Below are 23,851 nucleotides of genomic sequence, written 5' to 3'. Positions count from 1 at the left end.
TTCGGAACAGTTTATTGACGTCTGTGTGTTTTGAACAGGCATCAGTACAGTCACCTATGCTATGTGTTGCTTCACTGTCGCTCACTGAATATCACCAGTTGATGGGAACACCAGTTATCTTGAACACCGGACTACTCGTCGCCATCTGCTTGCACGTCGAGTCTCCAATGGTCTCCAGTCAATCGAGTTGTAGTTGGGTCCGTGACGTCACTTACCCGCCCCACTTGAGATTGCTTTTGCGTTTGAATATGAGACACATTTTGCGGGGTGAGCACGAAAACGAAAAGTATTTCTGAGTTTGCTTTTGCTTTTCATTTAGTCACAAATGAGCAGTGTTGAAGAAGAAAATGAAATTGCATTTGGAATATTGATTTTTAATTTCATTTTTGAGTCAAATAGTGCAGCCATGACTTTGAAATGCAAAAGCATTTCTGCTTAATACTTTTGAATTTTGAGTTTTGAGTCACATTCGCTTCCATAGGAAAACTGCTAGTTTCCACAGACTCATAAAGATAAAAGATGAATGTGTTACAATCTACCAGAAGGATAATGACAAAAATTGGTGTTGAACGCTCTGCTTTAATTTGAATTTCTCAGTTAAAATGCGTAGATAAAACATTCCTTAAAGTTCTTTATATCACAGCATATCAATAAGAAACTCATTACAGTTTTCAATGATTTTGAATGTCTTTTATGAGTGTAGTTAGTATTTAGATCAGTGTATATGCTTGTATTTACCATATCGGAGGCTAGAAAATTGTATTGACGTACCTATTAAAAACCCATGGATATCTCACATAAAGCTGCCCCTTGTGCATGTCTATCATACAGGAATGGTTACTAGGGATATTGTCCTTAACAAAAATGCATATGAGAATTTGCCCCCCAAAGTGGTACCGATGACCCCAATTTTAGCCACTTGGCTCATGGACTAATATGCTACATGTATAACTCTACCAGCCCATCTATTCCGTATACGTTTTACATCCGGGTTGTCAGGTGGGTTTCTTGAAGGAAAATTATCTTGGACTTAAGCTCTTTAATTCGAGTCATGACCTGTTTTAGTTTCGTAACATTTTTTAGTCCCCTAACATTCCAGCTGGTGATTTTAAAGTCATAGTTTCTTTGTGCACCTGCCTGCTCCATATTTCTTAAAGGTAACATAGACAGGATAAATAGAAAACACTGCTGTTGTGCTGAGCCACACGAAACGTAAATAGAAAAGAAACAATTAAACATACATAATAATACACATATTGAACTATAAGTTCCCCTCGCTCCCTTACTCAGTAAAAACAACTGAGGGGCTTGTGCTGATCCACTCTTCTGGGGAGCAGCTAAACTATGGAAGCCTGCACCATTAAACATGTCACGTAATAAATGCTTCACCCTATTACTTCAACTCAAAAAAGCCAACTGTTATCCGTCGTCATAAGTACTCATTCTTACATAACCTCCTCATAGAACTACTTAACAAAGAGAGGTGGTCACATCTACAGTATTTGAAGCTGCCAAGATGTATAAAGCAGAGATGAGAGGTAGACCGAGCAACAGGTGATCACCTCTAACAAGTTACTTACATATATTAACTTATCAATCAGTCTGTCAACGTCCATTACTCATCCTAAATGTAAAGGTGAACCATTCTTACCACTGCTTCAGTTAGGATCTCTATCAAGTCCTCGAGAAAAGTCCTCTGCTTCTTTAGGTGTTGAAAAGAGACGTACTGTCTCGTTGTGGAGGACCCTCATTCGGCATGGGTTGAACTGAAACCGCGGATCATTCCTTTATCCGTGAATTTCTTCCTGACGGCGTTGAAGGCGCTGCGCTGTCTCACTGTTTCAGCTGAGAGATCCTGGGCGAAGAAAGTTTGCTTCCTTCATGTATGATATCACGGTACCTGGTCAACTCACTCCCCGGTTAGGTTTAGGGATAGGGTATTTCAGCTTTTAGTGTAAAAGGATATCATCCATGGATTTCAGCTAGTTATAGGTAAGTAACCTAAGCATATGGGGAGTGAGTTTTCTGGGGAGTGAGTTGACCAGTATCCGATATCACGCTGCTTAGCGGAGCGGAAAACCAACTCCCGGTCTTGAAGCTGTGAGAATCGGATCAGGACCGCTCTGCCCTGGTCTGGTTTCAGCGGAGCTAGGGTGTGATGAGCTCGCTCTAGTACGAAGGATCTCCTGGTGCCCAGCTCCAGCCATTTCAGTAGCATGGATTGTATGAACTCCGTCAGCAGCTGGCCTCCATCTGCCTCCTCGCGGAGACCAAACAGTCGCAGATTCTTCCGTCGGCCGTGGTTCTCCAGGTCCTCAGCCTTGGTTTCCAGGTATGCAAGTCGCTTCATCGCGCTTCTCAGTTCCGTTGCGGTCTTTCCCAATTGTTCTTCGGTTGACCTTATCCGGTTTTCAGCCTCATCCACCCTTGTAGTGTTAGAAGCCACATTCTTTTTCACTTCTGATGTTTGCTTTCTAAAGCTGCAACAGAGTTGGCCACCTTGTCGAGGCGGTCGTCAATAGAGCTCAGTCTGGAGGACAATCCTCCAAACTCTGAGCGGAGTAGCTTTAGCTCAGCTAGCACCGCCGCTATGTCCGCCATGTTGCTAGCAGCCTCCTCGTCTTGTTGGGCTTGTGGAGAGTTAGTTCTCTGTTTTTGCGGGCCGTTCTTGCGAGAGAAAATATCGCAGTCTTTGACTGTTGTCGTTTTGGACATGGTCCATAGAAGATTCGTATGACCAAATTAGGGTTTAAAGGATATTCGGTGCAGGATGGTATGGAGCATTAACGCTGAGCAGACACCTCCTTCTGCGGCTCCGTAGCGCCCCCACCAGGGCAAAAGTTTTCCACATTTACCACCATTAACATAACACATTTATGGCAGATTCGTCCAGCTTTCTATTGCAGTGTGTTTATAAAGATAAACGACATGACAGCACAATGTGAAGACCAAATATCTTGATCCAACTCTGGTGGCTGGGTGCAGTATAAGTCAGAACAAACCTGTTTTCTCCAGCTGTACTGATGGAAATAGCATTTCAGTACAATTGTCAAGTAAATTTGAAGGTTTTAAATATGAAAAAAATGTACAATAGAAAATGTAAGGTAGGTTTGCTTCCATCACCTGCTCTAAGGCGAATGAACTTGGCTCCATAGCGTTGTTAGAAGCTGTTGGAATTGGTAATGTCACATATAAACTGAATAGAAGTAGGCATAAACAAAAAACTTCAAGAGGAAGAAGAAAGGAATCAAATTTTGCCCTTTTATGAGAAAAAAAAATGGAGATAAGTCTTCAGCAACCATTTTAATCAAGAAAGTTGGAGTCATTCTTTGTGTCACCTGGTATTGGAGATGTTTGAAGCCGTCAGGGCCGGCCCAAGCCTTCAGTGGGCCCTAAGCGAAATGTACCTTGGGGGCCCCCCACAAACGACTTCAGTGCAAATTCTGAATATATGTCAACAGTGTTTCCCCTTGGTTGAAATGGCTGTGAGGTGGTAGGTTGCGCTGGAGGCGCGAAGCAACTAGGGGGGTCCAGGGGCATGCCCCCCCGTAGAAATGTTGAAAATCAAGATGCAAAATGGGGCATTCTGGCACAATTTGGAGCACATTTTGTTGTATTTGTAGCCATTTCCAAAAACTAAATTAAATAAAATTTTCATGTTTCTTTTCTAAAAATTAGTGATAGGGAGAAAATATGACAAATATAAACCACTTGTCCTTGCGATCAAAACATGTCAACTAGTCCAGTCTGTTATTTTCTGGTCAGATTTCCACAAGCCATTCCAAAATGCCACATCAGTTCTTTTTACAAATTTGAAAAAGATGACAAAGGACTTGAATCTGGAATCAAGTGGTGACTTTTACTTTTTTTCTAAAAACAACTACATGTTAGGTACCAAATTCCCACTTCATTTTTATTTAGAATAAAAAGGTTATGTCATGACCTTCATTTTACTTAAAATGTGAAAGAAAACTTCAACTCTGGGTGAACAACTGGTTTTCTGAAGGAGTTAGTTCTGTTTTCAAAACTGTTACCTTTTTGAACACAGAACTAGAATTTGAACACAAAATTTGTTTTGCCATTGAATGATGTAATTTCGGGCACTCTATAAATCATTTTATCAAAAGAAACTAGGAACTTTATATTCCGTTGAAATCATTTGTCTTGTTCGTAAGAACGGGTTTTGTCGTGCCTAAATGTTTTAACGGGAGCCATTTTTGCAGTCACTGTCAATTCGTATCGCTGGTCAAGTAGTGATGGGCAGATGAGACCTCATCGTGTGTGTCACACTTTTCCCTCATTGTATCATTCATGTATCACGCAGTGTCGGTTTGACTAATTGGTGCCTCGAGTGGATTAAGAAATGTACTGCAGCCAATGAACAATAAAGTTTGAAACAATTTGTGACGAATGAGCTTGACTGAAGGTAATGCAACTATTTTTAAACTGTATGTCTAAAAATAAATACAAATAGACTTGAAAGTGTTTTTGTTTGATCGAGAAAGTAGGCCTACATGTGATAAATTGAATGCTATATTATCATTAAAATGTAGGCTTCAGTGCTTTGTGCCTGTTGTGACCACAGTCAATGTCAAGTGTTGTTTATAATTTTCTCAATAAACCCAGTTGTGTTACCATGCAGGAAATCATACTGGTAGTAATTTTTAAGCCCCAAAATTATAATTCATAGCATGTATTTCAGCAGTTTTTATGCTTTTACTTTACAGCAAATGCCTCTTTACTTTCACTTCACTGAATTACTTTTACATTTATTGGGGTAAATTTTGACCCAGTTTACTTTTACTCAAGTAATGTAATCAAGTTCTTTGATCATTACTGACTATGTTGATGTTGGAAGTTCATTTAGATGTTTTTTTTTTAAAGTTTCCTTTATCTTTTAACAGAAATTACCTGTAAGGTTGCTTAGCTTACTTTTATTACAAATGATTGTAAAACAGAGTATAAAAGTACAGATTGGCATGCCAGAAAAACATATTTTCATATTTGAAAAGGCACATGACATGTTTATATGGTTTTATAACATACATAAAAAAACAAGTTCTCTAGAACACTAAAATCTTTGCTTTCTTTTGCTTTTTCTGCTCTCTTTCTCTTTTCATCTGTGTGTAATAATGAACCCGCAAATGTGAGTCGCGCTGTGTACGTTAAAGCCGTGTACAGAGAACGGAAGGATGGATATTGGTTGTTTGTTGGACAAATGTGTTTATATTTCCCGCTGTGGTAATCACATCTGAAAGTGGTTTATACCGGCGGATTCGTGAGAATTTAAGCTTTCCATCGGTGTATAATGTTTCTATCATCGAGTTGGCAGTGTTGTTCTATTTCGAAAAATGCTAATGTAAATATCAAAACGGCCCGCCCGCGGGCCGCTGAACCTTAACGGGTTTTAATTCCGGTTATGTTTAGAGTCGAGGATTTAGATCATTTTGGTTTAAGTGAAGGGATTTGTTATATATTAAAGGTTAGAAAATGTAATTGCAATTACCAAATATCCAACCGGAGGAGAAAAAGGCACCGTGGCAAACAAGACTCAGACTGAGCCCTAAACTTGATGCTCACAACATTTATCAAAACAAAAAAGTCATACAACCTACCTTTATCCTTGTTTTTCTTTTCCTGCTCCTCCAACCGTTTTCTCTTTCTTTTTTGTGGCCCTGAGAGGTACATTTTCTTGGACAGCAACATTTCTGTTTGCTTCTGTCCGCCATTGAGCAATGACACTGTCACTCTAACTGTCACTGAACGTGCGCAGCCGCTAAGGTATTCTGCCGCAGGAGTAACTAGGTCCACTTATTGATACCATCGAAGGTTGACATACTTGGCAGCCTAGCTGGCATTAGAAAATTATACCAAAATTATTGTTGTACAACCCGGAACAATGGTTATTCATTGTTGTGTTTTTTTTCTAAATTTTTTACAATTACACTTGCTTTTTATTAAGGACTCTGGGGGGCCCCCTGGTGGTGGTGGGCCCTAAGCGACCGCTTAACTCGCTTATGCCTTGGGCCGGCTCTGGAAGCTGTCCAGAGATGAAGACAACAAAAGAAGTGGAAATTTTAGTTGAAATGTTCGCTGTATCAGAACTTACTCAAAAAAGCTGTATCCGTCTCTGATTCTACGCATCAGCTCTTCTTCAGAAAAATCAAAAAACACCTTGAGAATGTGTGAAAATGGCAACTTTTAAAAATGTTTTCTCAAATTTTGCTGTTTCCATTTCTATTGTGACACTTCCAACATGAAAAAAATGCATCACAGATGTGATTAATAATTCATATTGTGTTAGAATATGTGAATAATAATGTTAAAATAACACAATATTATGTTAAAAATGTTGCATATTAGTAAAATACATGATAAAGTTTGCTAATGATAACTGCTACTTCCATGTGGGAAATGAAAGTGTTTTTCTAATTATGATTTGACAGAACATGGTCTGGTGGTAATAAACATTTTATTATTAACATGATTTTGGTTTTTATCGTAAAGCACCTTGTGATTTTGTAGCTGTGAAACGTGCTCTAGAATTAAATTTTACTTACACTTTCAACTTTCCGACTGTTTGTAATAAATACCATCAGTTTTGTGTGGTTACATAGAGAAAACATGTTGAAAATAAGCTTAAAATTGTCAGATTTCATTGTAGTCACTTTCTTTAACCCTTTAAGCTTCAGTCAATTCCAGCCGTTTTCAGTACAAAAAATCGCTAATATTCTATTTTTAAATAAAAAAAATTCCGAAAAATACAGGGAATATTGGACACGCATCGGGAGGTGCATTCCTTGAAAACGACCGATTCGGGGATTTTATACCGACTTCAGGACATGTTTTGGACAAAATAGTTTACTGGCTTGTGTCATCTGGATGTAAAAGGTTGGATTATGGCCGTTTTTTGTGGAATCTTTTTTTTTGTGTGTAATAATAAACCCGGAAATGTGAGTCGCGCTGTGTGCTTTGAAGCCGTGTATAGAGAACGGATGGATGAATATTTGTTTTTGTCGGACAAATGTGTTTTTCTCACCCGCTGTGGTAATCACATCTGAAAGTGGTTTATACCGGCGGATTCATGAGAATCTAAGCTTTCCATCGGCGTATAGTGTTTGTATAATCGCGTTTGCAGCCGTCGGACATTCTTGAATTCCTATGCAAATTAGTAGGTGTACTGCCGGCGGTACACTGAAGCTGAAGGGGTTAAAATGTCAAATTTAAAAATTCACCAAAAATAACGATGGAAATTGTGAAAAAAGAAACCCAAAGATTCTCTGCTCTGCACAGCAACTGAGAAGCCACGACTGACTCAGGGCAGATGTGAGCATCAACCATGTGACCAGAATCCAGACACTTTTGGGGTGAACCTTTCAGTTCATTTTCAATCAATTTTATTCACCAGTTCAAATGTGTGATCTCAAGAGACTTCACTTAGAAAAGTAAAGACAAAATTATAGAGAGAAATCCAACAAATCCAGTTTCCTTTGGATTCCCTGTCTGAGCAAGCACTTGGCGACAGTGGGGAGGTAAAACTCCCTTTTTCAGGAAGAACCCTCCGGCAGAACCAGGCTCAGACAAGGCGGCCATCTGCCTCGACCGGTTGGGGTGAGGGGAAAGGGGGATAATAGATAGAGAGAATATGATAGTAGATAGAAAACAAACTCATGAGATCAAAACACAAGAGAACAATCAACCCAGCGAAGGATACTGAGGTCATGATGACTGACAGCAAGAATGAGGCTTTTCTTGTTGTCCTGTGTGGTGAACAACACCCTGGATTCATATATGGATTTTGATATTCTTCACCACATTCCTCAGGACCTTCTCCAGTGAGTGGCGATCTTTTTCCGCCACATTTTTCTGCCACAGCTTCATGAAGTCCCTGTGGAGGGCCAGTTTCTGAAGGATGGCACGTCCATGAGGCCTGTACAGATGCATGTTTCTTATTTAACACTTTAGTGAGTAAACACAAGACTGAACAAAGAGGAGACACAAACCAGAAAGCAGCAAGTCTGACCTCAGTGAGCTACAGTGATAACTGACCTGACTTCAGCAGCAGCATCCAGAGACATCTTACTGACAGCAGTGAGGAAGCGCTGGGTGAAGCTCTGCCTTGCTGTCAGGACTTTAGTCGCTCCCAGTCTGTCAGCCAGCAGGTGGAGCAGACGAGCAGTGCTGGCTCTTACTGCAGGGCTCAGGTGGCTGACGAAGGACAAACACAACCAAATTCACTATGTGATGACGATTTGACTTCTTTTGATTGCTGGTGCTACTACACTTGTTCATAAACCATCATCCTCCACTGTGCTCTTACCTCTGCCCTGTATTCAGCAGAACAGGCAGCACTCGACCAGGGCTGCAATTCTGCACCAGAGCCTCCAAGGCCTCACTGGCCTGCTGCTGGAGAAAGGCATTTCCACACGCCTGTGAGATTTTCAGCAGCAGAGCCTGACCTGTCCAATTTGCCTCAGTGTCCATGCCCTTCTGTAGGTGGACATAAAGACAGCGGATGGTGTCCATGGCTGCACAAGCCACTGAGGGGCGTAGGTTTTTAACCTAGAGACCAAGAATGAACAGCAGTCAGTAATCATACTTGTAACACAATGGACTGATGTGCCGTGGACTCTTACAGACACATGTGGACAAAGACGAGCAGCAGGAAAAGAGACAGAGTGGAAAATGTTTTCAGTACCTCTTCTATCACAACCAGACAGACTTCATGCAGTTTCGGCATTAGTGTGTCTGGGTGGTGTTGCGCCAGAGCTGGGATGCATCGCAGCCCTTTAACCTTCGTCATCCTGTGTTGGAAAAAAAAACAAACAGTTACTCATGTGTCCGACACTTTGAAGCTCCAGCACGTTCAGTGTCCATTACTGAGCTGTGTAAAGTAGCTGCTGGCAGTTTGTCAAGTCACTGGACCAATTAAAGAACCAAACTCAGATCAGAGCTCTTTGACAATAAACCGTTTTGTTGTAGCCGACACACCTTAACACGGTTAAAGTAAAAGTTGCTGTCACTGCAGGCAGAAATGTGTCTGCTGTCTGCAGTTAGAATCTTACCAGTCATCTGAGTTGAGCTGTTTGAAGCACAGAGACAGACTCTCTGCAGGGTCAGAGAGCGGCTGCAGATCGTCCTGATTCTGACTTTCTGCTGTCTGGAAGCTGCAGGTAACATCTGTCCTCTGGTCCCTGCTGACTGTCTTTGCAGGCCGCACAGACCTCCCATGAGTTGCTCTCTTCTTTGGTAGGGAGGGTTTTGGAGGAGGAGCTGGAGTGAGAGGTGCTACTACAGGTTTCCTTGTAGCTGGTGCTGGTGGTCGTGGCAACAGGGCAGCAGAGTTACCCTGTAGTTTCTTGACTTTTTCTGCGACCGCCTCCATATGATGTTGAGCCGTCGTCAGGAGTCTGCGTCCACCAGCTACTTCTTTATCTGTTTAAATTAAGCCAATTACGCATTTTGTTTGTTTACATCTGAGAATGGACAAAGAATAAAACGGTACAAACTAAAAGAAAAAGAAATGTATGTTTGTCACTAAGTCAACTGACATTTTAGTGACAAGCAATATGTAATCACTGGTATCAAAACTGTAAAAGTGTCTGTCTTGCACAGTGAAGGCTTTCAGTTTCTGTACTGTAAGTACATATACATCAGTAATTGTAGTTAAAGCAAGAATTTGAAGGTATTAATCAAGGTGTAATAAGGTTTTTCAACTGGTATTTCTACTTGTCCTAAAATAATCCATCAACAATATGGACTAAAATCTGGTTAGAAAACACATTTAGGTCGTTTGAGACTCAGTTGTAGCCTTAAATGTCTTCAGCTGTGTCGTTGTGACTTTCAGTTTGTCTAATGATGAACTGACCTGGTCCCCTGAGCTTCGTCGTCATCACAGAGAGACGGTTTGCTCTTGTTTTGGGTAGAGGAGCTGATGGTGGTGGGGGAGGGGATGGGGTGTAGATGAGCGGGATGTTCTTCAGCTCACGGGGAGTGTGAGCATCCACCATGCTGAGGGAGTCCTCAGAGCTCACAGAAGCTGATGGGCTGGAGATGTGGTCTCTGCCTGGATTCAGCTGGTACCCCTCCCCGTACAGGGTGTCTGGACTCCTCTGACATCTCTTCATCTCCTCTGTGTCCTCCTTCATCAAATTAGGAAGACTGACTGATGAAGCGGGTCTCATCCTCCTTCGTTGGAGCGGTGATGCAGGCCTGCATCTGAGAGCATCTGGGGGTGGAGGTGAAGGGAGGGGGTCCTGTTGGCTGCAGAGTCCCAGCCTCCGCAGCACAGAGTTGGTTCGTGCTAACTCTGCAGCACGCAGCCTCTGTGTTTGAAGGAGGAAAGCCTCCTTCTTAGCCTCATCCAAGTCCACAATTCTGGACTGGCTATTGACTCCAGGACACGCTGTACTCTGTGATTTAAAAAAAAGATTAATTTCAAGTGTGAACTTAATTGAGGTTAAATATTATGACGGGATTTTGCTACTGGTTTGACTTGAGCTTGTTCAACAAGCTGAATTCTCAGCTTTAAGGGCAAATGTTACACTGTCACACTCGTTCCAACACAACACAGTTGAAATGCTTATTAGAGGATGTAAGAATCCCTGAATTAATTCAATATGAACTTCACATTTCTATTGCTGTTGGGTTTATTCAATGCTCATTTACTGTTTCATGCTCTCCGTCATAGTGGCGAGCTGCATGCTTTCATGGTTCAATCTATAACTATATGTTAGACGCAGAACCTGAAACAAAAACTGATAGAAAGCTATTTATTTTGCTTTGTATAAATGTAAGATGTGCCATTGTTATTCTACAGGATTTTATCTATAATGTCACATAAATTATAATACATTTCCCATTCGGCACCATTCGGGCTCCTTTGTAGCCACGTGCTCTTCAGTGTTGTTTTCAACACATTCCAGCACTGTTCCATAGCTTCCACCTACCAGTTCTTTCACCAACGTGTAGTCTGTTGGGTCTCTGAAACGCTGCCTTGTGGTACTCCCCTCGGAGGAAGATGATGTGGATGAACTTTGAATGTTCATTTTTATCTTCTCACAGAAGACTGAAGGTGAAACAGACACAAAAGAGAGCCACAATCTATGGATGTCTTGTTAAACCATTGGTCATCTACCACACTGTTGTGATCTCACTTTTCTATCATATTTGCTAAATATTGAACCAATTATCATAAAACAACAGCACTGAGTGTTACAACCTGTTCTGACTCACGGATTTCATTACAAATTGGACAGAGTTGTAGAAAAATAGACTTTAAAACTTCCTTCTGAATGTTTCCTCTGGTGTTTGCTTCATCAAGCAGAGCAGTGAAGTCACTTACCTCAAAAATGTTGGCTTCTTTGGATTTTGATGAAAGGTTGATGAGTTTTATCTCGATGTCCTGCTAATTTCAAGTAGTCCTGTTGTCCTCCTGAAATCCGTAAGACACTGTCCCCAACTGTCTGCACACTGACACTTATATGCAGCATGAATTCTAGAATGTCTCATTCTGAACTATTTTTAGGGGTGTTCATTCTGCATAGAAACCATTGCATATCTTGACAACGGTACTTCAGATCATGCTCAAACTTGGTAGGGGTATTGCAGGGGTCCTGAGGAAGTGCAGTGGGGAGTTTGAATCAGATTGGATGAATGGTGGCGGATTTTCAATGCAATGAAATCAAGGTAATCACATTCTGACAGCAGTCTGAGCACTACTTCGTTTAAATGTAAACAAAGCAGCAGTTATTTTTTAAACTTTTAACTGTCATATTTACTGTACAGAAAGCACACAGTGGATGGGTTTGGGTTCATGTCAAATGCTGAAACACTGGTGTACTCATTTTATATGAGGAATATGGCTTTCCAAAGGGAAAAAAAAATGTTTTCTTGTCTCAACTTGGAGTTAGTTGAGCTTTTGCAGAAAACATGTTGGGGGTAAATTATGTTGAAGTACAATTTAAAATGTTACATCTCATATAATGTAAGATCTGTCTCCATTTGTTCATGTATGACCTGATGGGCTGAAAAGTCCTTCTGTGGATCTTCATCTGCCACCTGACGTATGAACTGGCCCTTCTTTCTCCTACAGCTCTCTCCAAATCCTTCAGAGAAGCTGAAGTCCTGTCTGTCTTCCACTAGTCTCAAAATTAAAATGTCACATCATTTTGGTTCTAACATGTAAAAATACCAAATAAAAGTAATAATGTCATTATTTACCAATAATCAAATTTGCCTTCATCACAAAAATACATCATCCAGGCGGTACTGGTGTGAAGCAATCCAGCACCGCCGAGAAAGGCGTGAAGTGAGCAAGCGCTCGTATTTAGGGGAGCCTGTGCATACTTCACATTACGGTAATATGGAACTGCGGGAAATCTGCCAGTTTCCACAGACTCATTCCACCTCACTCTTGAAGTAGACCAGTCCAGGAAGACCCCCACTCAATTAGGGGTCAATCTGATGTGTCATTTCAAAATAAAAGACCTCTAAAATCTTCATATCTATAGTATATTATTGCAAAATTATGATTCATATTACAGGAAAACTGCTAGTTTCCACAGACTCATTCCACCAAATCACTCCAGGAAGACCCCCACTCAATTAGGGGTCAATCTGATGTGCCATTTCAAAATAAAAGACCTCTAAAATCCACATATCTCGGACTGTATTATGGCAAAATTATGATTCATATTACAGGAAAACTGCTAGTTTTCACAGACTCATTCCACCTCAGTCTTGTAGACCACTAAGGGTTATCCATGTAAGACAGCCAATAAGAAAAGAAAGAAAGAGAAAAGAGAGAGCTGGGGGGTCAGTGGAAGACATGTAGTTTGAACTTGGAATGTGGTACATCTTAATGTATTAATGTTGTGGTTTTGCAGTTCAGAGTGTGGGGTGCTGGGATATGTAGTGTTTGTCTACATTCAGGAAGAAAGAGGTACAGCTAGACAGCCTTAAAAAATGTTGCAGTTTTCCAACTGTGGGCCTCAGAGGGTTAAAGGATGTGCAAAACCATGGTGTGCAGGGGTTTAGTGAACGGTGTGGTGAGTGTCATGTGTGCTCAGTTTGTTTTACAAGGTAGCTGTCACAAAGTGTCAATAATCTCTGTTCTATTATTTTTAGTATGTATTTTTTCAGGTTTGTTGTTTTTAGCTTTTACTCTGGTCCTCATGGTCTCTTTTATGTAGCAGGGTTCTTGTATTGTCTGGGTTCCAATGACATGGACTCTCTCAATTTCATTTTGTGTTTTGTGTATGTCTTAAATGTTCTGTCTTTTAAAGGATCTTGTTCTTTGCTGTCTCTCTTGTGCTGTGATGCCTTCATGTTCCTGTCTGTGTCAAAGCACTATTTGTAAACCTCAGTTTTTAAAGGTGCTATACAAATAAAGTTTATTATTATTATTATTATTATTATTATAAGGTAGCTGTCACAAAGTGTCAAAAATGCTCTGCGTCTGTGGTTCACATTTGTGATTTCCCATCTAACGTGTTTGGTTTGTGTAACTCATGTCCACTGGTTAGTACAGTTCATTTAAGCATGGTGTGAAAATGTCATGGAGAGCTTTTAGTTTCAGAGCAGAGAACACTAATTTACTTCTTTTTTTTTTAAAGATTTTGAAACCTAACTTTATATACTTGGCTTTTTTTTCAGATTTGGCTGAGTGGTTAATAACAGGCTTCTTTGTAGTGTGACAGACTCAGAAGACTTTTTTTTACTGGTGTAGACAGATTTTAAATCACTGCTGATAGATTTATCTCCTAACATCATCACAGCTTCTGTCTGAAGCTTTCTCTCTTTATTGTCATCGTGTGTCACAGCAGGAGGACGTGGTGTGATTGGATGTGGAGGATTAGTTTGTGTAACAAGAAAAATGTTCTACTATATGTGCAGTTATCGTGCATTTGATCTGTGGCCACACTAAGTTTGTCAAGTTCATGAGTGAACACTTGTACCAAAGTCACATACACTATTGTTGTAGGCTTGTATTCTACTGAATTCTTAATATAACGCTCTCATATAAATTATATTAGAGCTTGAAGTTATGCATGTGGCGACATGATGGGTCCAAAAAATTTTGGTCACGTGATCTATAGGAGCCATTTTGTTTCCAATTCATGAACGCCGGTTATGCCTGTTAACGTTGTTTACAACGCAGAGAGTAATTCTTGGTCTTTCTGGCTTCATAAATACCTGGAAAATGACGGGCTGTTGTGCCTTTGGGTGCACAAATCGATCGGAGAAGGAATTACACATGTTTAGATTTCCCAGTAATAGTGAAAGAATGAAACTGTGGGAAAATAAAGTCCGGAGAGTGGGATGGAAACCGACTTCATCATGATTTTGTGCCAGGTTAGTCCCATGTATGTACTTTCATGTTATGATGTATGGGTGAATGACAGATAGAAAAGTTTTATGTGATTTCAGGCAGTTGTGGTTATTTTGACTTTGACCATTTTCATGCATGGAGATGCATCAAATACGGGCCGCTGAAGTTTAACGGGGTAACCCGTTAAACTTCAGCGGCCCATCTGAGCTTCGACAACAGCCTCCCTGTTCATTCACATGATTTCCAATTCTACAAACAGCTGACCGTTTTCTGTTTCCTATTTTCTGTTTTCCGTCCAACCTGCAGTCACTTATCAGCCTCATATGACCCGAACAGGCTCCGTGTTGTTCACCTGTTTCTGGGCTGTTAGCCGCCGTTAGCATGAGGATGCTGTTAGCCATATGCTTACAGCTGCAGCACCGTACAGGCGGACGGGAAAACGTATTTTACTAAATTGACCGAAGCTGAAAACTCGATGATAGAAACATTATCCACCCATGGAAAGCTTAGATTCTCATCAATCCGCCGGTATAAACCACTTTCAGATGTGATTACCACAGCGGGTAATATAAACACATTTGTCCAACAAACAGCAAATAACGTAAACAGCACAACTCACCTTTGAAGGCTCAAAACTTGTCACAGATGAAAATATTCCACAAAAAACGGTCATAATCCAACCTTGGACATCCAGACAAAACAAGCCAGTAAATAATTTTGTCCAAAACATGTCTTGAAATCAGTAAACAATCCATAGTTTTCGTGAATGTGCACCTCGCGCTGCGCGTCCCATATTGAGTGAATGGAAACAAAATGGTGTCAAATCCCCAGTTGTTGCTACTCTGGTTATACAGACACTCTACTCAGTGTGGATTCATACTCCCATCTGGTGGTGGAAGAGTGAATGTGAACAGTGCTGCTGAGTACTGAATTTAAGGATCATCAGGGAGGCATTTTTAACCAAACAAAACAGAAAAAGGAGCATTTTGTTCCCATTCCAAACATAACATCTGAAGTTCAGAGAAATAGTGTTGGAGTGTTATTATCTGCAGCCACTGATGTTAAAGTGGCGCTCTACCAGTTCTACAGTTGAATGTCAGTTTATTAATCGTGATTTACACTGATCTGCCACAACATTGTGACCACTGACAGGTGAAGTGAATGACCTTAATCATCTTGTTCTAATGCAACGTTCTGCTGGGAAAGCTTGAGTCCTGGCATTTATGTGGATGTTTGACATGTACCACTCATCTAAAAACTGCAGGTCAAGCAACCCCACAACCTCCATGGCAACAGCAGCCCTTGATGCCAGTTTCCACCCTCAGCAGGACAACATACCCCAACACACCACAGAAACTGCTCAGGAGTGGCACAGGAACACAACAGAGTTAAGGTGTTCACCAGGGATCCACACTCCCTCCATCATGATCTTATTGAGCATGTGTGGGATATTCCAGGATAAACCTGATCTAGGTAGGTCCCACTTTACAATCCACAGGACCCACAGAATTCACTGCCACCATCCCAGTGATACAGGACATCTCCAGAGGTCTTGTGTCCATGCCCCTCTGGGTCAGAGGACATTTAGCAGCATAAAGGAGACCAACGCCATATTAGACAGGTGGTCATAATGTTATGGCTGATTGGTGTATATTACTCTGTGAAAACAGTTGTCCTCTTTAGCTCTTAGTAGCTGTGAAATGATGATGCCATATGGATATCACCAGTGTTATGTTGGCTCCGGGTGAGGATTTTGAAAAGTAGGAATTATAGACTATCAAAACACTCTTTAAACTCTCCCATCTACCGCCTCAGATGGTTTACTACTGACACCAAAGTGCAGCTACAACACAAACCTGGAAAGACGAGCTGGATTTGTGAGGCTGAGGTCATGTTTTTTCCTCCAAACGCTGCAGAGCGACGCTCCAGGCGGCTCAGAGAGCAGCAGCAGCTTTTATCCCTGCAGCTCTGGAGGAGGCAGGAAACAGATTTCTGCTGCTTGAATGCAGCTCACAGGTAGCATGTGTAGGGAAAATTATGGACATATTATGGTGTTCACTGCAGGTTTGATGGATGCTTCTGCAGAGATAGACGTTGCATCTTGTCGGTCAGTATAGCCTTCTTTAACCCTTGCCTCAGGTTAAATCAGGACCAGCTCTCCGTTTAAAGGGTTAGATTCTATCTGCCTATTAGTATTCCACCTAACAGGTTTCAGCAGAATAATTAAGCTGGTGTCGAGGAATACTCGCCTAGGTCCTAACTGTCTTCTTCCAAACGTCTTACCCCTCTTACTCCAATAAATACTCTCTCACTAAGCAGCCCTCCTAAGTAGTAGAATTGATTTATTGACCACGTTTGTTAACGACAGCTTTCCTCTTAAAACTGTGGCACTTGTTGATATTCCTAGGTTCGTTTTAGAGGTTTGGAAAACTAACCTCAGGGGTAATGTTTAAATAACTAGTTGGATTAAAGTAACCTTTAAGAACCATTAGATTTAATGCACACAATCAACTTAACTTTTTACCACTATGCAGAATAGGTGAATCATAATCATTTCATTAGACTTCTCTTTAAATGCAATATAGCGTTTTATTAAGCAATTATTAGCAGGGGCACAGCATTAATTCATGATTAAACAATTTAATTATTTCTGATTATTTCTAACTTAACTAAATTAAACTAAGCTGAGCGTACCTAAGAATCTTCTCTAATTAGTAAATTTAGGAGAGAGAGCGGACAGCCAGGCCTTAGCTGCCACGTCCGGTCTTGACCTGCATCTGGTTGAATTCCTCCGTGGACCAGCAGACTCGGTACGAAGTCTTCTTTGTGGGCAGAGAGTGTTCTTCATAGGCAGGGGGAGTGGAGAGGTCCCGATAGCCAATCGTTGGTCTGGCAGTTATCTTTAGTAGCAGCTGGAACACAAGTGCGGGCATCTCAGCTGTCTTCTCAGTCGGATGGTGGTGGTGGAAAGCCCCCGTCTCATCAGGCTGCGGTGGGTCACTGGGTCCTCCAGCCCCTGGAGTGGAGCAGCCCTCTGCTGCTGCCTCCTGTGCCTCTCTGGATGCCATGGGTGCTTGCCTCTCTTCATCTCTTTGGACAACTGTATACCTCTCAGGACTCTCCTTTCAGCAGAGTGTGGTCCTCGCTTGTTGAACAAAGTCAGAAAAAGACTTTGCCTCCAACGATGTTCTCAGCGAACTCTGGAGCCTAAGTCCTGCGTTGTCTTCACGTCTCTTGGGCAAAAGGGTTCGGTGAAGATTCTTCAGAACTCTGGCCATGCTCCCCGGCAGCTCCGGCGAGCAGCATCTTTTGCAGCTCCGGCGAGCAGCATCTCTCCCCTCCGGGGGAGAACTCCGAATTCAGTGTCTCTGACTCTCTCTTTTATAGTGTCATCCTCTAATACACACATCTCTGGCTAGGTACGCCCCTGACACCGTCTAACTCATGCAATCAACTTGTTATCACATACATCAGTAATACAGAAGTCATGGTTTTACAGCAAATACACAGCATCCACCTTCCTTAGTTAACACACACACACATTGCTTGAGACATGTTGCCAAGACCATATTTGGCCACAGAACTTCCTCAATGTCCTCCTTTCTGCAGTGTCATGGTGACTTCTGCTTTTTGCCCTGCACACAGCTCAGAACAGCACAGATTACTTCAAGTCAAAACTCATTTAGTTACACTGAATCACTTCTTTAAATCATTTTTCTTAGCATGATCAAATAACTTATTTTAAATAATTCTCTTCTATAGCAATCATCATTTCCAGAATATATATCAGCCTATTAAAATCATTCTTGCATCAAGCATAAGCATAATCATGTGGTTAACTTATATAGTTTCTCATTTTAACTTTTCATTGGTTTGCTTAAAGCTTTTATTTAGGTGGTGGTTGCTCCTGGAATCTCAAATAACTCGGCCCCACTTGACAATCTGATGAATCTGGTGTTTCTGTTCAATTGTGGGTTGACTTTCCTCTTTTATTTTTATTTAATTGCCTATTGTGACCTTCTCTTCTTACTTTATTTGCATGCCTTGATCAAAATTTCCCTTTTCTGCCTCATCCAACCCTAAACTTCCACGCTAAATAATGTTCTTTGGCTCTCTGGTCTTTATTTGACGTTACTGCATGTTAAAGCTGCAGGAATGTGTTCTAAGTGTGCACACCTAGAGCTTTTTCAGTCCCATTTCCCTTCCAGATTACGGTAATGCTTCTGGGAAAGACGTCTGGAGCGAAGCCAGAAGGAAAATACTGCCATCTAATGGTCAACACGTGTCACTGCAGGTACAGGAAATAAATACACTGTCCTGCAGATTAAACCATTCAGACACAAACATAAACAGGACAAAATATATAGATAAACATAATAATAATAATCATAGTAATAATAAATCATTAAAAATGAATAATTTTGGACATGATATTGATCATAAAAATAGCATAAAAATAAAATGTGTGATGAGAAAATTGCATCATTTTACTGTTTTTAAATCAGATTAAACGTGTATTTATTTTACAGATACTTTCTGATATTTACACCATTGTTTTAAAAAACAAACAAAAATATTTTTCACATTTTTTTCTGTAAATAAAATACAGATTATAAATTGATTTCCAAGGCCCTGGCTAACAGAGTTGGACAATACCTGCCACAACTAATAAATTCAGACCAGAGTGGCTTTATTTCAAAACGCTCCTCAACTAATAACCTATGTAGACTCTTTAGTATTATTCACTTAACAAAATCTGAAACAGAGCCCAGCATAGCTGTGGCTTTAGACGCTGAAAAAGCCTTTGATAGGTTGGAATGGCCATATTTATTTAAAGTGTTGGCCAAGTTTGGGTTTGGCCCACTATTTATTAATTGGGTTCAAACTCTCTACCATAAACTGCAGGCAAGAATCAGCACCAATGGACACATTTCATCCACATTCCCTTTAAGTAGATCGAGTCGACAGGGATGCCCTTTGTCTCCTGCACTTTTTGTCTTGGCGATTGAGCCCTTAGCTGAGGCAATTAGACAAGATCCAGATGTGAAGGGCTTTCAGGTGGGTCAGACAGTTCATAAAATTAATCTCCTAGCAGATGACATTATTTTATACTTAAAACACCGGTAACTCTCTTTCCAAATTACAAACTATATTAAATACCTATGGGAGTATTTCAGGTTATAAGGTGAATTTGGAAAAAAGTGAAATTATTTCACTGACAAATTTCGACCACTCCAACCTTCAGCACAGGAGTGTATTTAGATGGCCTATTGATGGTATAAAATACCTTGGGATAACTGTAGACAATAACCTTAAAAACCTGTATAAATTGAATTACCTCCCACTGCTCAGGAAGATTGAAGATGATTTACATAGGTGGATGGGTTTGCCTCTCACTTTGATTGGCAGAGTTAATTGTATTAAAATGAATGTACAACCAAGATTGCAATATTTGTTTCAATCCCTGCCTATTCCACTTCCACAATCCTTTTTTAAAACTCTTAATAGATATGTTAGACAATTCATCTGGAACTGTAAAGCACCCCGGATATCCATGACAAAGTTAACGTGGGACTATGGTTCAGGGGGACTTCGATTACCCAGTTTTAAAAATGACTACTTGGCAGCTCAAATGAGGTTTGTTTCATCCTTTTTTGAGGGCAGTGACGCTCCCTCTTGGACACATATTGGGCTGCATCCCCTGAAAGAAAAGGTCCACAGTGACTTCATTTATAAACATAATTCTGGAACTATAAACAAGAGGACAGATAATCCTATATTGAGGCATCAGATTAAAATTTGGTGTGAGGTTCACAAAAGTCTTGGATTGAAGGTTGGATTGTCACCTAAAACACCTTTAAAACAAAATGAACTTATAACCATGACTATTGACAATAAGATTCTGGATATATGGCATCATAAAGGAATCCAACACTTGGAGGACTGTTTTGACAAAGGACTTTTCATGTCATTTGAACACCTGAAGAGGAAATATAACTTGTCCAATCTGACCTTTTTCTGTTATCTCCAGATAAGATCCTTTCTGAGAGCTAATCTCGGTCCTGAACTGACTTTGCCTGTCATGAATGATATTGAGAGATTTCTCTGTGAGGGGAACACATATAAATTCATTTCTAAAATGTATCGCCTGTTGATGAATGAATGCCCAAAACCAGGTTTGCATAAGTCTAGAATGAAATGGGAGTCGGATCTTGGTGTCACAATTGATGAACAGCTTTGGGCAGATTTATGTCAGAGAGGCTTGTCAACTACTATCAATGCCCGGTATAGACTGATCAACTATAATATTCAACATCAATTATACCTTACCCCGGAAAAGTTACATTCATTCAAATCTGACCTGTCAGAGATGTGCTTCAGATGTGATACTGAAGTTGGTTCCTTTCTACATTGTACCTGGCACTGTAACAAAGTGAGGCCTTTCTGGCATGATATCTGTTCTACTTTAACCAGGATCACAGGAGTTAATGTCCCACTGGACCCAGAACTGTGTTTATTGGGGAATTTTACCTGTATTGATGCTTCTCTAAACAGTGCACAACTCAAGTTTATGCAGGTTGCTCTGTGTGTGGCCAGGAAGTGTATTGCAGTGTCATGGAAATCTGATTCCCCTACTTCTATTGACAGGTGGTCTTTTGAGATGAATAGTTGCATCCCCTTGGAAAAAATCACATATCGTCTCAGAAATCAATACAACACGTTTTTGAAAATTTGGCAGCCATATTTAGACCATATTGGTACATCTCTTACTCCAAGTATTTAATATAGTTGTTTGTATTACGTTGTACACTGACTGTATTTTTATTATTATTATTATTAGTATTAGTATTTTTTTTATTTACTTATTTAGTTCTCTTGGGTGGGGGGTGGGGGGTGGGGGGCTTTTTTTAAGGTAAGGAAGTTTACCCTTCATGCCTTACCTTACCTTGTGTTATATCAAGATACTGTTCGTATGGTGATATGTTTGTAAATATTGTAAAACTGAAAATAAAATAGTCCAAAAAAAATAATAAATTGTGCCAGTTCATTTTGTTTGCTTATTTTCTCTAGAAACAGTACTTTTATTATTATTATTATTATTATGTAAATGTGTGACAAGAAAATTGCACCACTTTCCTGTTTTTAAAACGGCTAAAAACAAGTAATTATTTTATGGATACGTGCTGTTATGTTCACCAATAAATTTTGCTTATTTATATAGTTTGATTATTTTCTCTACATTTCACATAATAATAATAATAATAATAATAATAATAATGAGGATAAAATAATAATTATTATAATTATTATTAATATTATTGTTATTATTATTACATCATAGTAAATGAATAATAAAGTAAATATTATAATAATATATAAAATAATATAATAAGTAATTAATAAAGTAAATATTATCATGGAATAATAGTTATCATTATATGCAATAATGGTAATTATTACATAATAATAATAATAATTATGTAAAGATCATTTTCTTTAGATTTTTCATAATAATAATAATAATAATAATAATAATAAAGAATAATAGCAATAATCATTATTGTTATTTTGTTATTAGTAATATAATAATAATAATAATTATTATTATTATATAATTGTGGAATTAGCAGAAAAAATAAACAAAAAATCATTCATAATGAGTAATTTTAAACATGGGATTTTTCATAAACATAGATCATATATATTATTGTACATTTTATCGATCATTTCAGTCTCTAATATAGTGTTTTAGCCTTTAATTTGTGTCATTTCCAGCCATGAAGGAGTTACTGGTCAAATAAGTACATAAAAAGAGTGAGTAATTCTGGCCTTAGTTGTGTTTCTGCCCAAACATTTTGTTGTGTTTTAGTAAATAACTCCAATTATTCCCTGAATCCTGCCTGAAGCTGCTATTGGTGGTTCTAAACCCTGAGTTCTGTCTACAGGACGCCGTAGAAAGGCGTAGCTCCGGGGCACAGAAACCCAGAACCAGGCAGGTGGTCCGGGGAGGAGCCCAGCGTCTGAGTCCTACCCTCCAGCTTCACCCAGCCTCAGATCAGGCCTGTTCCAGGAAGGAGAGGACGGAAAACGGATACTTTTAGGACTTTTCTCCGCTTTTTTCACCGCTTTCTGTGGACAGAAGAACCGACAGGTAAGATGTTAGCTTTAACCGCCGTGTAGCCGCAGACACACCGGAGGTTTTACCGTGTTTTAAACGAGCAGACGACACGTTTCACGGCTTCTTCTGGACGTTTAGCCCCCTCACAGGTTCTTAGCAGGTTACTGTCGGAGGTAAAAGTCCGTCGTTTCCGTATATTTAACCGTTTTGTCTGAGTTTTAGCAGCTTCTCAGGTTAGCGTTAGCTTAAAAAGAGATGCGATGGAGTTTAAAATCACAGCAGAAGCCATAAAAAGGAGGGTGTAGTCTGTTAAAATCCCACATTATCACCTTTTTTCCGGCTAATGGAGGCTTTTTAGGATCTTAAGTGTTTGTTAAGAATCAAAGCTGTTTGGTAAATCCTCTAAAAGACGTTATTTTCCAGTGGTTTTACAGATTAGTTGTGGTTTGTAATAGAAATGTTCGCTAGCTTAACTTTTCTCTGTAAACAGTGAATCTAACAGAAGCTTTATGTTAATTTTAACTAACTCTAATCTAACATTAACTCTTAACTAACATTATCTAACTGAGAACTGCACCCTTTTCAGCTTATTCTGCTCTAAAAGTAGTGTAAAATTGATTATTTTCCGTTGTAAAGGTCAGAGAATGGTGAAAAATGTGAAAATCAGTGTGTCCCAAAGCCGAAAATGACCGGTCTGCAAACCAAAGATATTCGGTTTACGGTCACAGAAAACCAAATAAACCAGAAAATATTCACATTTTGGAAACTGGAATCAGATAATTTACGTTTAATAAACTCTATTTCACTTTAAAAATAGGTGACAACTAACTATGATCTATAAAATGTCAGAAAAAATGGAGAGAATGTGAAAATCGGTGTTTCCCAAAGCCAGAAATGACCAATCTTGTGTCTGCGATCCAAAGATGTTCCGTTTACTGTCACAGAAAACCAAATAAACCAGAAAATATTTATGTTTAAGATGCTGAAATCACAATATTTAGGTTTAATAAACTTTTCCATTAAAAAAATACTCGGTGATTAGTTTAATATTTGAGAGCTGACTATGTCCTCTAAAATGAAAAAATGGTGAAAAATGTCAAAATCATTGTTTCTGACAGCCTGAGATTACAAATCCAGTGTCTGTGACCCAAAGATATTGAGTTTACTGTCACAGAAATCCAAAGAAACCTGAAAATATTCACTTTTAAGAAGCTTCAAGTACAGAATGGAGGTTTCATTCCTTATGAATAAAAAAACATACTCAAGGTGAATTTCAAAGTAGTAAACTATGAATTCGATAGCTGACAACTAAGGATGCTCTTAAAAGTGTCAGAAAATGGTGAAAAATAACAATCAGATGTCAAATATTTTGTCCACAACTCAAATATATTTAATTCACT

General features: G+C 39.7%; 3 protein-coding genes across 3 annotated transcripts in view; 1 reads left to right on the top strand and 2 right to left on the bottom strand.

The window, feature by feature from the left end:
- Nucleotides 1-7,313: 7,313 nt before the first annotated feature.
- LOC127532409 (TOG array regulator of axonemal microtubules protein 1-like) lies at nucleotides 7,314-9,428 on the bottom strand. Its single transcript, XM_051944039.1, has 5 exons — nucleotides 9,066-9,428; nucleotides 8,699-8,804; nucleotides 8,321-8,562; nucleotides 8,050-8,208; nucleotides 7,314-7,930 (listed from the first exon to the last, which is right to left on the bottom strand). Exons 1-5 carry the CDS (start codon nucleotides 9,383-9,385, stop codon nucleotides 7,786-7,788), a joined length of 972 nt encoding a protein of 323 aa, XP_051799999.1. The 5' UTR covers nucleotides 9,386-9,428; the 3' UTR covers nucleotides 7,314-7,785.
- A 384-nt stretch (nucleotides 9,429-9,812) lies between these two features.
- LOC127532966 (uncharacterized) lies at nucleotides 9,813-11,048 on the bottom strand. The gene is made up of 2 exons (XM_051944901.1): nucleotides 10,950-11,048; nucleotides 9,813-10,412 (listed from the first exon to the last, which is right to left on the bottom strand). Exons 1-2 carry the CDS (start codon nucleotides 11,046-11,048, stop codon nucleotides 9,813-9,815), a joined length of 699 nt encoding a protein of 232 aa, XP_051800861.1.
- An 11,292-nt stretch (nucleotides 11,049-22,340) lies between these two features.
- Nucleotides 22,341-23,851, top strand: part of LOC110969188 (CD151 antigen-like) — a 50,486-nt gene continuing 48,975 nt past the window's right edge. Inside the window, exon 1 of the mRNA XM_022219235.2 lies at nucleotides 22,341-22,484. The gene's annotated coding sequence lies outside the window, so the exon portion shown is untranslated. The remainder of the gene's footprint in view (nucleotides 22,485-23,851) is intronic.

Source organism: Acanthochromis polyacanthus, chromosome 2 (assembly GCF_021347895.1).
Source record: "Acanthochromis polyacanthus isolate Apoly-LR-REF ecotype Palm Island chromosome 2, KAUST_Apoly_ChrSc, whole genome shotgun sequence".
NCBI lineage: Eukaryota > Metazoa > Chordata > Actinopteri > Pomacentridae > Acanthochromis > Acanthochromis polyacanthus.
This window is presented reverse-complemented; position numbering and strand designations above follow the sequence as displayed.